The sequence below is a fragment of the Geotrypetes seraphini genome, chromosome 6 (assembly GCF_902459505.1).
Source record: "Geotrypetes seraphini chromosome 6, aGeoSer1.1, whole genome shotgun sequence".
NCBI classification, from domain to species: Eukaryota; Metazoa; Chordata; class Amphibia; order Gymnophiona; family Dermophiidae; genus Geotrypetes; species Geotrypetes seraphini.
Window position 1 is genome coordinate 241,489,135 of NC_047089.1, and position 14,204 is coordinate 241,503,338.

At 50.4% G+C, this 14,204-nt stretch overlaps 1 protein-coding gene across 3 annotated transcripts in view; it reads left to right on the top strand.

Annotated features, from left to right (window-relative positions):
• The window catches only part of MAP3K15 (mitogen-activated protein kinase kinase kinase 15), a 220,792-nt gene that overhangs the window by 137,681 nt on the left and 68,907 nt on the right, over window positions 1-14,204 (top strand). For all 3 annotated transcript variants that reach the window (XM_033948236.1, XM_033948234.1, XM_033948235.1), the window contains 4 exons: window positions 6,861-7,031; window positions 8,361-8,473; window positions 10,646-10,805; window positions 14,004-14,154. In XM_033948236.1, coding sequence (XP_033804127.1) covers window positions 6,861-7,031; window positions 8,361-8,473; window positions 10,646-10,805; window positions 14,004-14,154 — 595 coding nt within the window. The remainder of the gene's footprint in view (window positions 1-6,860; window positions 7,032-8,360; window positions 8,474-10,645; window positions 10,806-14,003; window positions 14,155-14,204) is intronic.

The window sequence follows — 14,204 nt, forward strand, 5'->3', positions numbered from 1 at the left end:
ACGCTGCTCCTTGTGACCCTGGGCAAGTCACTTAATTTCCCTATTGCCCCAGGTAGATTGTGCGGACAGCAGGACAGACAGGGAAAAATGCTCGAGGACCTGAATAAACTCATGTAAACCGTTCTGAGCTCTCCTGGGAGAACAGTAGAGAAAATGGAATAAATAGTATGAAAAGCTTCTGTCTCTAGTAGCCAGAGCTGAGACTGTGATGTCACAATGCCTCCTTCCACCCATAAGAGCCAACCTCATCAGTGATGTCACAATGGCTTGACTGTCCTGTACTTGGCTCACTTTTAGTACATTTTGATTTCTAGAGTGGTGCAGTGGTTAAAGCTATAGCCTCAATAGCCTGAGGTTGGGGGTTCAAACCCACGCTGCTCCTTGTGACCCTGAGCAAGTTACTTAATCCCCCCATTGCCCCAGGTACATTAGCTACTTGTGAGCCCGCCGGGACAGACAGGGAAAAATGCTTGAGTACCTGAATAAATTCATATAAACCATTCTGAGCTCCCCTGGGAGAACGGCATAGAAAATGGAATAAATCAATCAATTGTAATGGAAAAGTAAGGTACTTTCTCTGACCTTAATAAGCTCAAAATCTAAGGCCGTCTTTTACAAAGGCGCACGAAGCGTTGTAGGACAGATTGAGCGCGCGCTAAATCAACGCGTGCGCTAACCCGCTAACGCGTCCATAGGATAACATGCACGCATTAGCGTATACCATGTGTTTAGCGCACGCTCCAAAGCTTAGCACTTCTTTGTAAAAGAGGGGGGAAAGTTTTTGTTCCTGGAGCAATGGAAGATTAGGGGATTTGCTTAGATCACATGGAGCCACTGTAGAAATCAGAGCTAGTTCCCCAGGTTCTCAGTTTATTTATTTATTAATTTATTCCATTCATTTTCCATCCCGCTGTCCCCAAAGAGCTCAGAATGGGTCACAGGTTAATCATACATAGTATGCAATTAACAGGTTACGACAGTGTTTCGCAAACTTTACGAGCTGCGGCACACTTAAATGGCGGCCCAAGGGCTCCCGGAAGTGCACGGAAATCACCGCAGTGGCATCACGCGCATGCGTGGGGGCCCTCCAACGGGGCCCTGAGCCGTCAGTGGGGGGGGGGGAGTCTGAAAAAGAAGAGGCCTGGAGAGGAGGAGAGATGCCGCGGAGGCGGGCAACAAGGATGGTGGTTGCTTGCGCCGAAGGTAGAAAGGTACGGGGGAAGGGAAGGGCCACGCGCAAGGCAGGGGGAGGAGTGGGAAGGGGGGGCAGAGAGGAGGAAGGGTGCTGGTGCCCTGAGCGGACCCTCCCCCCCCTTTACCACACAACTACTGACAGGACAGATAGGGAAATATTTAAGAGTACCTGATAACTATTCAATGTATTGTAAACCGCTTTGGGTGAATCTCTTCACGAAAAGGCAGTTAATAAATCTAAAATACAGTAGACTCTCTGTTATCCGGCACCCATGGGGATTGGTGGATGTCAGATCAGTATAGTTTCTGGTTGCTTGAGAGTTACTTTTAAAAATAGGTGTAACTACTGTCACTGTTTTCCTTCTACTCCAAACTCCACCCCCCCCCCCCGCTTCCGCTAAGACCACCATCGCTGCTACCCAATACTCCAAACTCCCCCCCTTAGGCCACTGTCTCGGAGAATCTCGGAGAGTGTGTGAGCCAGAAGGCCTTGAGCGTGCGTAGATGTTCAAGGCCCCACAGTGGCCCAACTTAGAACTTCGGCTACAGACCTTTTCAGCACCGGCACGCAGTAAGCATGCTGCCAGTCAGTAGGGGGAGGAGGTGGACAGCAGCGTGATGGGAGGAGAGCAGCGACGGTGTCCTTGGGGTGGGGGTTTGGAGTGTTGGGTAGCCTTGATGGTAACCTCAGGGGGGAGGGCGGAGTTTGGAGTGTTGGGTAGAAGCGACATTAGCCTCTGGGGGGGATGGGAGTTTGGAGTGTTGGGTAGCAGCGACATTAGCCTCGGAGGGGATGGGAGTTTGGAGTGTTGGGTAGCAGCAACATTAGCCTCTGGGGGGAGGGAGTTTGGAGTGTTGGGTAGCAGCGACATTAGCCTCTGGGAGGAGGGAGTTTGGAGTGTTGGGTAGCAGCGACATTAGCCTCGGGGGGGAGGGAGTTTGGAGTGTTGGGTAGCAGCGACATTAGCCTCGGGGGGGAGGGAGTTTGGAGTATTGGGTAGCAGCAACATTAGCCTCTGGGGAGGGAGTTTGGAGTGTTGGGTAGCAGTGACATTAGCCTCGGGGGGGATGGGAGTTTGGAGTGTTGGGTAGCAGCAACATTAGCCTCAGGGGGGAGGGAGTTTGCAGTGTTGGGTAGCAATGGCATTAGCCTCGGGGGGAGGGAGTTTGGAGTATTGGGTAGCAGCAACATTAGCCTTGGGGGGGAGGGAGTTTGGAGTGTTGGGTAGCAGCGACATTAGCCTCTGGGGGGAGGGAGTTTGGAGTGTTGGGTAGCAGCAACATTAGCCTCTGGGGGGAGGGAGTTTGGAGTGTTGGGTAGCAGCGACATTAGCCTCTGGGGGGAGGGAGTTTGGAGTGTTGGGTAGCAGCGACATTAGCCTCTGGGGGGAGGGAGTTTGGAGTGTTGAGTAGCAGCAACATTAGCCTCTGGGGGGAGGGAGTTTGGAGTGTTGGGTAGCAGCGACATTAGCCTCTGGGGGGAGGGAGTTTGGAGTGTTGGGTAGCAGCAACATTAGCCCCTGGGGGAGGGAGTTTGGAGTGTTGGGTAGCAGCGACATTAGCCTCGGGGGGGAGGGAGTTTGGAGTGTTGGGTAGAAGCGACATTAGCCTCTGGAGGGTGGGGGTTTGGAGTGTTGGGTAGTCTTGATGGTAACTAGAGAATGACACGGGGAGCGATCCCCGCAGGGAGCTGCGGCGTGGCTGCGGTTTGGCTGCGGGTTATGGAGACTCCAAAGCCAAATCGCCGCAGACACGGGGACAAAAGTTTTCACCGGCCGCAAAAACGGTGAAAAGATTTGTCCCCGCAGGCCAATGTACCCCCTTCTAGGAACCGCTATTTACCTGTGTTTCACCGTGTTCGTGACCGGGTGTTTGATGTCTCCGCCATGTTGTCTGTCTCCTCCAACTCTCGATCCAACTTGCACGTTGCCGCATTGACTCCGCCCCCCAATATACTGGCTCCTCATTTGTCAGATCAACCCTTCCTGCCAATAGAACCCGCCCCCCCCCACCGACGATCGCCGGCAGGAAGGTGCTCAGCCCTTCATGCCGACAGAACCAGCCCTCCCCAACGATCGCGGCAGGAGGGTACCCATCCCCTCCTGCCTACCCCAACAGCCCCCCCGACGATCGCAGCAGGAGGATATCCAACCTCTCCTGCCAGCTCCCCAACAGCCCCCCTATGATCACTGGTAGGAGGGTGCCCAACCCCTCCTGCCGGCCCCCCCAACGGCCCCCTATATCGCCAATAGGAGGGTGCCCAACCCCTCCTGCCGGACCCTCCCCCAACAAACCCCGCCATCCCGAAACACCACCCTTAGTCTTACTTTCCAAGTTGGACCGGACAGCTCCTCGCTCGTCTGGCCAGCAGGCCTGCCTCCGTCCAAATGAGGCAGGCCCGCCCCTCCCCTCCCCTGCCTAACCCACAGGATCCTAGGGCCTGATTGGCCCAAGCACCTAAGGCCCCTCCTATAGCGGGAGTGGCTTTAGGTGCCTAGACCAATCAGGCCCTAGGATCCTGTGGGTTGGGCAGGGTAGGGGCGGGCCCGCCTCATTTGGACGGAGGCAAGCCTGCTGGCCATACGTGTGAGGAGCCGTCCGGTCCAACTTGGAAAGTAAGACTAAGGGGGTTCCGGGGTGGGAGGGTTCGTTGGGGGGGGGTCCAGCAGGAGGGGTTGGGTACCCTTCTGCTGCGATTGTCGGGAGGGCCGTTGGGGGGGGTCTACAGGAGGGGTTGGGTGCCCTCCTGCCGTGATCGCTGGGGGGAGGGGAGACTTGCAGCCGTAGCCGCGGTCACTATGCTAATCACGGCAGGGAGATCTTTGCCCCGATTAGGTACAGCGGCCGCGTCTACTTACCATGTAGGCTAACATTGTAAGCATTAAAAGTACATGTCGTGTTTGTTTTTCTATAGTTATTAACTAATATTTAACTAAGTTTTAAAGTTTTAAAGTTTTAAAGAATGTTTCCTTTATACGTAAATAAAGAAAAGTATTTAAAATCGTACCCGTTTGAGGCTTTTATGTATGCAGCGGTGACGGTGACGGGACGGTGAATGGGGTTGCAGTGGCGGTGACGGGGTGGTGAATGGGGTGGCAGTGGCGGAGACGGGACGGTGAAGGGAATGGCGGTGACGGGGCGGTGCAGAGGATGGTGAGACGGGGACGGGGCGCTGACGGGGACCAATTTTTTCACCGTGTCATTCTCTAATGGTAACCTCAGGGGGGAGGGCGGAGTTTGGAGTGTTGGGTAGAAGCGACATTAGCCTCTGGGGGGGATGGGAGTTTGGAGTGTTGGGTAGCAGCAACATTAGCCTCAGGGGGGAGGGAGTTTGGAGTGTTGGGTAGCAATGGCATTAGCCTCGGGGGGAGGGATTTTGGAGTATTGGGTAGCAGCAACATTAGCCTTGGGGGGGATGGGATTTTGGAGTGTTGGGTAGCAGCGACATTAGCCTCGGAGGGGATGGGAATTTGGAGTGTTGGGTAGCAGCGACATTAGCCTCTGGGGGGAGGGAGTTTGGAGTGTTGGGTAGCCTTGATGGTAGCCTCAGGGGGGAGGGCGGAGTTTGGAGTGTTGTATAGAAGCGACATTAGCCTCTGGGGGGGAGGGAGTTTGGAGTGTTGGGTAGCCTTGATGGTAGCCTCAGGGGGGAGGGCGGAGTTTGGAGTGTTGGGTAGAAGCGACATTAGCCTCTGGGGGGGGTGGGAGTTTGGAGTGTTGGGTAGCAGCGACATTAGCCTCGGAGGGGATGGGAGTTTGGAGTGTTGGGTAGCAGCAACATTAGCCTCTGGGGGGAGGGAGTTTGGAGTGTTGGGTAGCAGCGACATTAGCCTCTGGGGGGAGGGAGTTTGGAGTGTTGGGTAGCAGCGACATTAGCCTCGGGGGGAGGGAGTTTGGAGTGTTGGGTAGCAGCGACATTAGCCTCGGGGGGGAGGGAGTTTGGAGTATTGGGTAGCAGCAACATTAGCCTCTGGGGAGGGAGTTTGGAGTGTTGGGTAGCAGCGACATTAGCCTCGGGGGGGATGGGAGTTTGGAGTGTTGGGTAGCAGCAACATTAGCCTCAGGGGGGAGGGAGTTTGAAGTGTTGGGTAGCAGCGACATTAGCCTCTGTGGGGAGGGAGTTTGGAGTGTTGGGTAGCAGCAACATTAGCCTCTGGGGGGAGGGAGTTTGGAGTGTTGGGTAGCAGCGACATTAGCCTCTGGGGGGAGGGAGTTTGAAGTGTTGGGTAGCAGCGACATTAGCCTCTGGGGGGAGGGAGTTTGGAGTGTTGGGTAGCAGCAACATTAGCCTCTGGGGGGAGGGAGTTTGGAGTGTTGGGTAGCAGCGACATTAGCCTCTGGGGGGAGGGAGTTTGGAGTGTTGGGTAGCAGCAACATTAGCCTCTGGGGGGAGGGAGTTTGGAGTGTTGGGTAGCAGCAACATTAGCCTCTGGGGGGAGGGAGTTTGGAGTGTTGGGTAGCAGCGACATTAGCCTCGGGGGGGATGGGAGTTTGGAGTGTTGGGTAGCAGCAACATTAGCCTTGGGGGGAGGGAGTTTGGAGTGTTGGGTAGAAGCGACATTAGCCTCTGGAGGGTGGGGGTTTGGAGTGTTGGGTAGTCTTGATGGTAACCTCAGGGGGGAGGGCGGAGTTTGGAGTGTTGGGTAGAAGCGACATTAGCCTCTGGGGGGGATGGGAATTTGGAGTGTTGGGTAGCAGCAACATTAGCCTCAGGGGGGAGGGAGTTTGGAGTGTTGGGTAGCAATGGCATTAGCCTCGGGGGGAGGGATTTTGGAGTATTGGGTAGCAGCAACATTAGCCTTGGGGGGGAGGGAGTTTGGAGTGTTGGGTAGCAGCGACATTAGCCTCAGAGGGGATGGGAATTTGGAGTGTTGGGTAGCAGCGACATTAGCCTCTGGGGGGAGGGAGTTTGGAGTGTTGGGTAGCAGCAACATTAGCCTCTGGGGGAGGGAGTTTGGAGTGTTGGGTAGCAGCGACATTAGCCTCGGGGGGATGGGAGTTTGGAGTGTTGGGTAGCAGCAACATTAGCCTCTGGGGGGAGGGAGTTTGGAGTGTTGGGTAGCAGCAACATTAGCCCCTGGGGGAGGGAGTTTGGAGTGTTGGGTAGCCTTGATGGTAGCCTCAGGGGGGAGGGCGGAGTTTGGAGTGTTGGGTAGCAGCGACATTAGCCTCGGGGGGATGGGAGTTTGGAGTGTTGGGTAGCAGCAACATTAGCCTCTGTGGGGAGGGCAGAGTTTGGAGTGTTGGGTAGAAGCGACATTAGCCTCTGGGGGGAGGGAGTTTGGAGTGTTGGGTAGCCTTGATGGTAGCCTCAGGTGGGAGGGCGGAGTTTGGAGTGTTGGGTAGAAGCGACATTAGCCTCTGGGAGGGAGGGAGTTTGGAGTATTGAGTAGCCTTGATGGTAGCCTCAGGGGGGAGGGCGGAGTTTGGAGTGTTGGGTAGAAGCGACATTAGCCTCGGGGGGGGGGAGCCATGACAGTGGCCTCAGGGGGAATTTGGAATGTTGGACAGCTGCAACGGTGGCCTTGTGAGGGGGGGGGGGAGATTTTTATGTCGGTTGGTTGAAAGTGCTCCCCCCCACCCCATGCATAAGCAGAATTCTCCTCCAAGCACTGAAGCTGATTTAATTAAAGACACATTGCTTTTTGTTTTCTGCCATGTTCTAGAAGAAACAACGCAGGCGACCGGGAGAAAGCTTTGCAGGTGATGCTTCAAGTCCTCCAGGCATGTGATCACCCAGCGCCTGACATGTTCTGTCTATGTGGAAGGATTTACAAGGACATGTTCCTAGACTCCGACTGCAGAGACACCGAGAGCAGGGACAGCGCCATCGAATGGTGAGGCAAATTCACTTGTTTTTTTTGTGTAAAGGAAGAACTCGAATAACATTGCTAAGAACTGAGAAGTCTGTGCTCGATCACTTATTCTGTCAGCATCTCTCTCTTTCGTCCGTCTATCTGTCTGTCGGTCATTCTCCAAAGAGCAGAAGAATGTAACAGGGGTTGTATATTGTTCCCTCTCAGCTGAGTTAGAATCTTCCAACTGCATTGCTGCCAGTGGTGGTGATGGTGGTGGTGGTAGGGGGGGAAGGATTAGGGTTATCAGACGTCTGTAAGAACCCAGACATGTCCTCTTTTTAGAGGACTGTCTAGTTGCCTAGACAGACTTTCCAAAACCCAACAGTTGTCCGGGTATTGTAAAGCCCTGGCCGTGTGTGGAAGGGCCTCTGAGCATGCGTGGATGACATCACATGCGTCCACATATGCTCGAAAGCCCCCGGACACAGTCCGGAGGTCAGGAATAAAGAGGCATTGTTTTGGGGGATGGGGAGTGCGGGGGGGGGGCAGAATGGGGTGGGTTGAAGGCAGAATGGGGCGTGGCTGGGGCAGAAAAGAGCAGGGCCAGATTTTGTCGAGAAGAATATGGGGCAATGTATCCTCTTTTTTTTTTTTTAAACAAAATATCTGGTAACCCTAGGTAGTGCCCAAGAATGAAAATCATGACTGGCAAAGGCTGAGATGAGCTGGGAGATCTTATACTGACAGACTGAAAAAGTTGGGGGCTTTTCTCCCTGGAAAAGCGGAGACTTAGAGGAGACATGATAGAAACCTTCAAGATCATGAAGGGTATAGAAAAAATAGACAGGGACAGACTTTTCAAATTAAGGGGAACCACAAGTACAAGGGGGCACTCGGAGAAATTGAAAGGGGAGAGGTTTAGATCAAACGCCAGGAAGTTCTTCTTTACACAGAGGGTGGTGGATACATGGAATGCGCTGCTGGAGGATGTAGTAAGCAGGAGCACGCTACAGGGCTTCAAAGAAGCTTTGGATAGGTACTTGGAAGACAAAGGGATTGAGGGGTACAGAAAAGAATAGAGGTAGAGGTAAGTTAGTCAGGGACCACTGCTCAGGAAATGGGCCTGATGGGCCGCCGTGGGTGCAGACCCCTAGGCAAGATGGACCTATGGTCTGCCTCAGCGGAGGTTCTTATGTTCTTATTATGTTGTGGGTGTTTGTAATCGTTTGGGAGCATGCACGCAATGCCTGTCGATGTATGTAGTTTGGGGTGTGTACACGTGTGGAAAAGTGGGTAAAGAGGGGCTGATAGGGTGGGGAGTGGTGGGCTTATAGAAAAATAGAAAACAAACCTGTGATTTGTCTACAGGTATCGGAAAGGTTTTGAGCTCCAGCCGACGCTGTACTCTGGAATCAACCTCGCTGTCTTGCTCCTTGTTGCCGGACAACAGTTTGAATCGTCCATAGAGCTTAGGAAAATAGGTAAAGCCTACTTGACAATGTAGGCACAAACACTTTGTTCTGCTTTGGTTTGGGAAAGGATTAAGAGCTGATTCATTTTATGTAATAGAGTCTTCAAAATGGATCAGGTGATAAAGTGTAGTGACGGGTTCATCTGGCCATCTACGCTAATTATGCCGGAGGCTTCGCTTCTGCAAATGCCAGCCTCTGTGTATTAAAATTATTAAATTATCCAAAACCTCATTAAGATCTTTTTAACAGACCCTGACCATTTCTAACTGCTGTTGTGTGAAGGTCAGAAGCACTGTTCCCTCTAAGCTGAGCAGGGGGGTCCTCCAGCTTCATTTCCGCCAGTGGGAGGCACTGTTTCAATACTGTGTTTTCAGTTGCTAAGGAGAGTAAGATTCCATGGAGGCCTGCAGATCTTGCCTGTTGAAAATGTGATAGTCAAACATCACACCCCCCTCTTCTGGCAGGACTGTAAGTGGAAGACTTCCACTCAGCTTAGAGCAGTGGTCTCAAACTCGCGGCCCGCCAGGTACTATATCATCATTTCGAATTCTAGTACAATCCCTCATACTGAGTCAACTCGATTACTGTAACATCGCCTACTTGGCACTCCCCCAGAAGTACATGCGGCGATTGCAACTAGTTCAAAATGCAGCGGTTAGACTACGTTGTGGACTGAAGAGGTTTGATCGCGTGACACCTTCCTATCGACTTCTACACTGGCTGCCGATGGAGGCACGTGCGAAATTCAAGTTTGGTTGTTTTTGCTTCAAGGTACTCTATGGCTTAGCCCCTAAATACATAACAGACCTTTTCTCTTTCACGACCAACAGACACAAGCAAAGCTCACACCCAAACTTTGTTTCTCCACCAGTTAGAGGTTGTAAATTTAAAAGTCATCACCAACATCTTCTCGCACATCAAGTAGCATTATGGGGTAAAGACCTTGAACAATTGCTTGTGCCTACTACCTTTGGAGAATTCAGGAAACGCCTGAAAACACATCTGTTCCTGAAATACTTAGGAAACCAACCTATTCAATCTTAGTCCTCAACAAACGATCGCTAGAACTATCAATCACTAAGTTTGTACTTTGTTTATTCGTTCAATCTGTAACATTTCTAATCATTGTAAACCGCATAGAACTTCACAGTCCTGCGATATATAAACTGTTATTATTATTTTGAGGCCCTGGGTATGTTTATCATAATCACAAAAGTAAAATAAAACAGTATCTTCATCATATGTCTCTTTAGCTAGAAATGACAATATTATTATTAAGACTTGGCCAAAAGGAAAGATTTATAAACTATAAAGAGTTTTACCTCATGCAAAATTGTCATTTCTTTAATAAGACATTAACTATTTTTTCTGAGGCCCTCCAAGTACCGACAAATCCAAAATGTGGCCCTGCAAAGGGTTTGAGTTGGAGACCACTGGCTTAACTGTAACCATGACATCCTGTTTGCCTTTGGGAAGCAGAGCTGAGATTGTGATGTCATAATGCCTCATTCCACCAATAAGAGCCAGCCTCATCAGTGATGTCACAATGGCTTGATTGTCCTGTTCTCCCCTCTGCCCTCCAACCCAGCCAGCAGATTAACTGTTCCCCTTAACTCAGTGGTCTCAAACTCACGGCCCGCCAGGTACTATTTTGAGGCCCTCGGTATGCTTATCATAATCACAAAAGTAAAATATAACAGTTTCTTGATCATATGTCTCTTTAGCTATATATGACAATATTATTATTAAGACTTGGCCAAAAGGAAAGATTTATAAACTATAAAGAGTTTTACCTCATGCAAAATTGCCATTTCTTTAATAAGACATTAACTATTTTTTCTGAGGCCCTCCAACTACCTACAAATCCAAAATGTGGCCCTGCAGAGGGTTTGAGTTTGAGACCACTGGCTTAGAGAGAACAGTGGTCAGAAGGGAAGTTGACATCAAGACAGAACTTCTCACCGATCCTCCCCTAAGGTCGAAAGAGTCATCTTAGGTGCGGTGAGGAGAAGGTCAGCAAATCTTAGTCCAGCCAACCAGCATCACACAGAGGTCACCAACAGTGAACCACAGAGCCTTTAAAAAAGAACCTGCCCCTTCCCACCTCTTCCCCGTTGGAGGTCTGAGCTGGACCCGAAAAGGTTGCGGCATACGAGAAACCTTTTCTTTTCTCATCTCCAGGCGTACGGCTGAACAGCTTGTTGGGGAGGAAGGGCAGCCTGGAAAAGATGAACAATTACTGGGACGTGGGGCAGTTCTTTAATGTCAGCATCTTGGCTAGTGACATCGGGAAGGCTGTGCAGGCGGCTGAGAGGCTCTTCAAGCTGAAGCCACCGGTGTGGTGAGTAGTGACTTATGGCCCAGTTGCACCTAGCTTTCCATGTCTCCTTTCCATAGATGGAGGGTGCACTGGTGTAGTAAGGGGGGTGGGGGGGCAGTCCGCTCCGGGCGCCATCGTGGTGGGGGTGCCAGCACCCCTCCTCCTCTCCGCCCCCTGCTTATTCCCACTCCTCCCCCTGCCTCTAGTTGCCCACCACCATGAGTAACAACGCCAACGTGCTCCTCACGACTGCGTCGGCTCCCGCTGATGTCACTTCTGGTGTCTGCGCGTAGGAAGTGACGTCGGAGGGAGAGCCGACGCAGTCACGAGGAGCATGTCGATGCAGTCGGTCGCTGCGGTGAACAGCTAGAGGGATGGGGAAAAGGGGGGGGGCGCGAGGGGCAGGGGGATCGGGAAAGGAGCGGGGGAGGGGACGGCACCACCCCAGCCACCTCTCGCCCTCACTGTACCACTGGGTGGGCTCTGCTGTTTAGGATGTCTGCTTGTAACTCCTTTGAAGAACTTGAGGATCAGGAACATCCTAGACAAGTTTACCAGATGTGTGGAACAGTCTCCCAGATGAGGTGGTGGAGACAGAGACTGTGTCTGAATTCAAGAGGGCCTGGGATAGGCACGTGGGATCTCTCAGAGAGAGAGAAAGAGATAATGGTTACTGCGAATGGGCAAACTAGATGGACCATTTGGCCCATAAAGTTCTATGACATCACAGTGCAGGTGTAAAGAGCCTTAGCCAATAAGAAGAGGAAGAGATAGTGGATGCTCCGGATGTGCCATTTGGCCTTTATCTGCCATCATGTGTCTATGTTTCTATGACCTCACAATGCAGGTGTAAAGAGACTTAACCTATAGGAAGAGGAGATGCAAATGTTAAGAGCCTTAGCCAATAGGGAGAGGAGGAGATAGTGGATGCTGTGGATTGGCCGATTAGATGGACCATTTGGCCTTTATCTGCCATCATGTTACAATGTTTCTATAACCATAAAGTTCTATGACATCACAATGCAGGTGTAAAGAGCCTTAGCCAATAGGGAAAGGAAGAGGTAGTGGATGCTGTGGATGGGCCATTTGGCCTTTATCTGCCATTGTGTGTCTATGTTTCTATGACCTCACAATGCAGGTGTAAAGAGTCTTAACCTATAGGAAGAAGAGATGCAAATGTTAAGAGCCTTAGCCAATAGGGAGAGGAGGAGATAGTGGATGCTGCGGATTGGCCGGCTAGATGGACCATTTGGCCTTTATCTGCCATCAAGTTTCTATGTTTAAAGTACGGTGTACTAAGCAGGCCTTAGATCTTGCATTCAATGACTCTGGTGTGGTGCTTTGAGACCACCATCATCACTCACTGTTGCACTTCCAGCAAGTCACATGCTGGGATTATGTTTGGAAACATTTGGAGCTGAGTCAGTGCAAACATTGAAATCCCTTGAGAGGTAATTAATCTTAGCAGTCTATGATTATTTTATTTTTATATAGCTCTTTCGAGTGTACATAGTGATGTTGAAACAGGATTACACTGAGTGAGTGACACAGACAGAGTGTACGGACAGGCTGGCAGCCTGTCCTAGAGAGTTTGCTTGAGTGCTCTGATTTATAAGTATAGCCTTACTGGGTCAGACCAATGGTCCATCAAGCCCAGTAGCCCGTTCTCCCGATGGCCAATCCAGATCCCTGGTACCTGGCCAAAACCCAAACAGTAGCAACATTCCAGAATCCCAAAGAGCAACAAGATTCTAGAACTTCAAAGAGTAGCAACATTCCATGCTACCGATCCAGGGCAAGCAGTGGCTTCCCCCATGTCTTTCTCAATAACAGACTATGGACTTTTCCTCCAGGAACTTGTCCAAACCTTTCTTAAAACCAGCTATGCTATCCGCTCTTACCACCACGTCTGGCAACACGTCTGGCAAAATATTTCCTCCTATTGGTTTTAAAAATATTTCCGTGTAACTTCATTGAGTGTCCCCTAGTATTTGTTATTTTTTTTTTTTTAATTCTTTATTAATTTTCAAACTTTGACAGTGTATTACAATTAATATAACTATCCGCAAAGATAGATAGGGAGGGTCATTGGAGTGGGCAGACTTGATGGGCCGTGGCCCTTATCTGCCGTCTATTTCTATGTTTCTATGTAACAGATTGCATAAATACACTATATTACACACATTATTAAAGAAAACATCCATTTTCCCCCCTCCTCCCAATTATTAATATATAAAATCATATTATTTATTACAATATTATATTTAAATATTTTTAAACTCTTCCAAATACTTCCCCCTCCCCTCCCCCCCCTGGATGTGAAAGGAAATCTAAGAAATAAAAGATATATTTCTATTATTGTATGTTAACAAATGCAGCCAATGGGCTCTATACTTTATTAAATGTATTGCTAAGACCCGAGCACTCCGCATTCATTCTTTCATTTGCCCACCAGAATGTGTCGTTAAGTCTGTCATAACATTTCCAGTTCCTTGTGATCATTTGGATGGCTTTTCCTGTCATGATCAATAAAAGACGGCTCTTGTATTTTTGACGGAGTGAAAAATCGATCCACTTGTACCCATTCTTCTCCACTCAGGATTTTGTAGACGTCAATCCTATCTCCCCTCAGCTGTCTCTTTTCCAAGCTGAAGAGCCCTAACCTTTTTAGTCTTTCCACATACGAGAGGAGTTCCATCCCCTTTACCATCTTGGTCACACTTCTTTGAACCTAGATAACATAATCTGATGGCAGATAGGGACAATAAGGTCCATCTGGAATATTTAGGGTTACCAGACATTTGGGAAAACCCGGACATGTCCTCTTTTTAGAGGACTGTCCATGTGTCCGGACAGACTTTCCAAACCCTGATATTTTGTTCGGGTTTTGGAAAGCCCCCGCCAGCTCCAGTCACATCTGGAGGGCCTCTGCAGAAGATGTCACACACATCCGCGCATGCTCCAGGCCCTCCAGATGCAACCGGAGCTGGTCAGAGAAAAAGAAAGGAAGCTTTGTGGGGGCGGGGCTGGGGTGGAATGGGGCAGGGCCGGAGGCAGAACAGGGCGGTGCCACATGTCCGGGGTTTTGCGGCCCAAAATCTGGTAACCTTAGGTATATCCCAGTTCTTTCTTTTGGCACACAGGCGCTCTCTGTTTTCCCTTTCACATCTGTTTACCTCTCTTCAATTCTTGTGTTTTTTTTTTGCACATCTGCACTAGGTACCTAAGATCTGTAGTACAGAATCTACTGTTAATCCAGCGCTTCAAGAAACTCACCGCTGAACACTCTCCGCGGCAGGAAAGACTTAACTTCTGGATGGACATCATAGTAGAGGCAACCAAAGAGACCACCAATGGGCTGCGTTTCCCAGTAAGAAGCAGGGCGGGCAGAGAGCCCAAACCTGGATGCATTATTTGTAA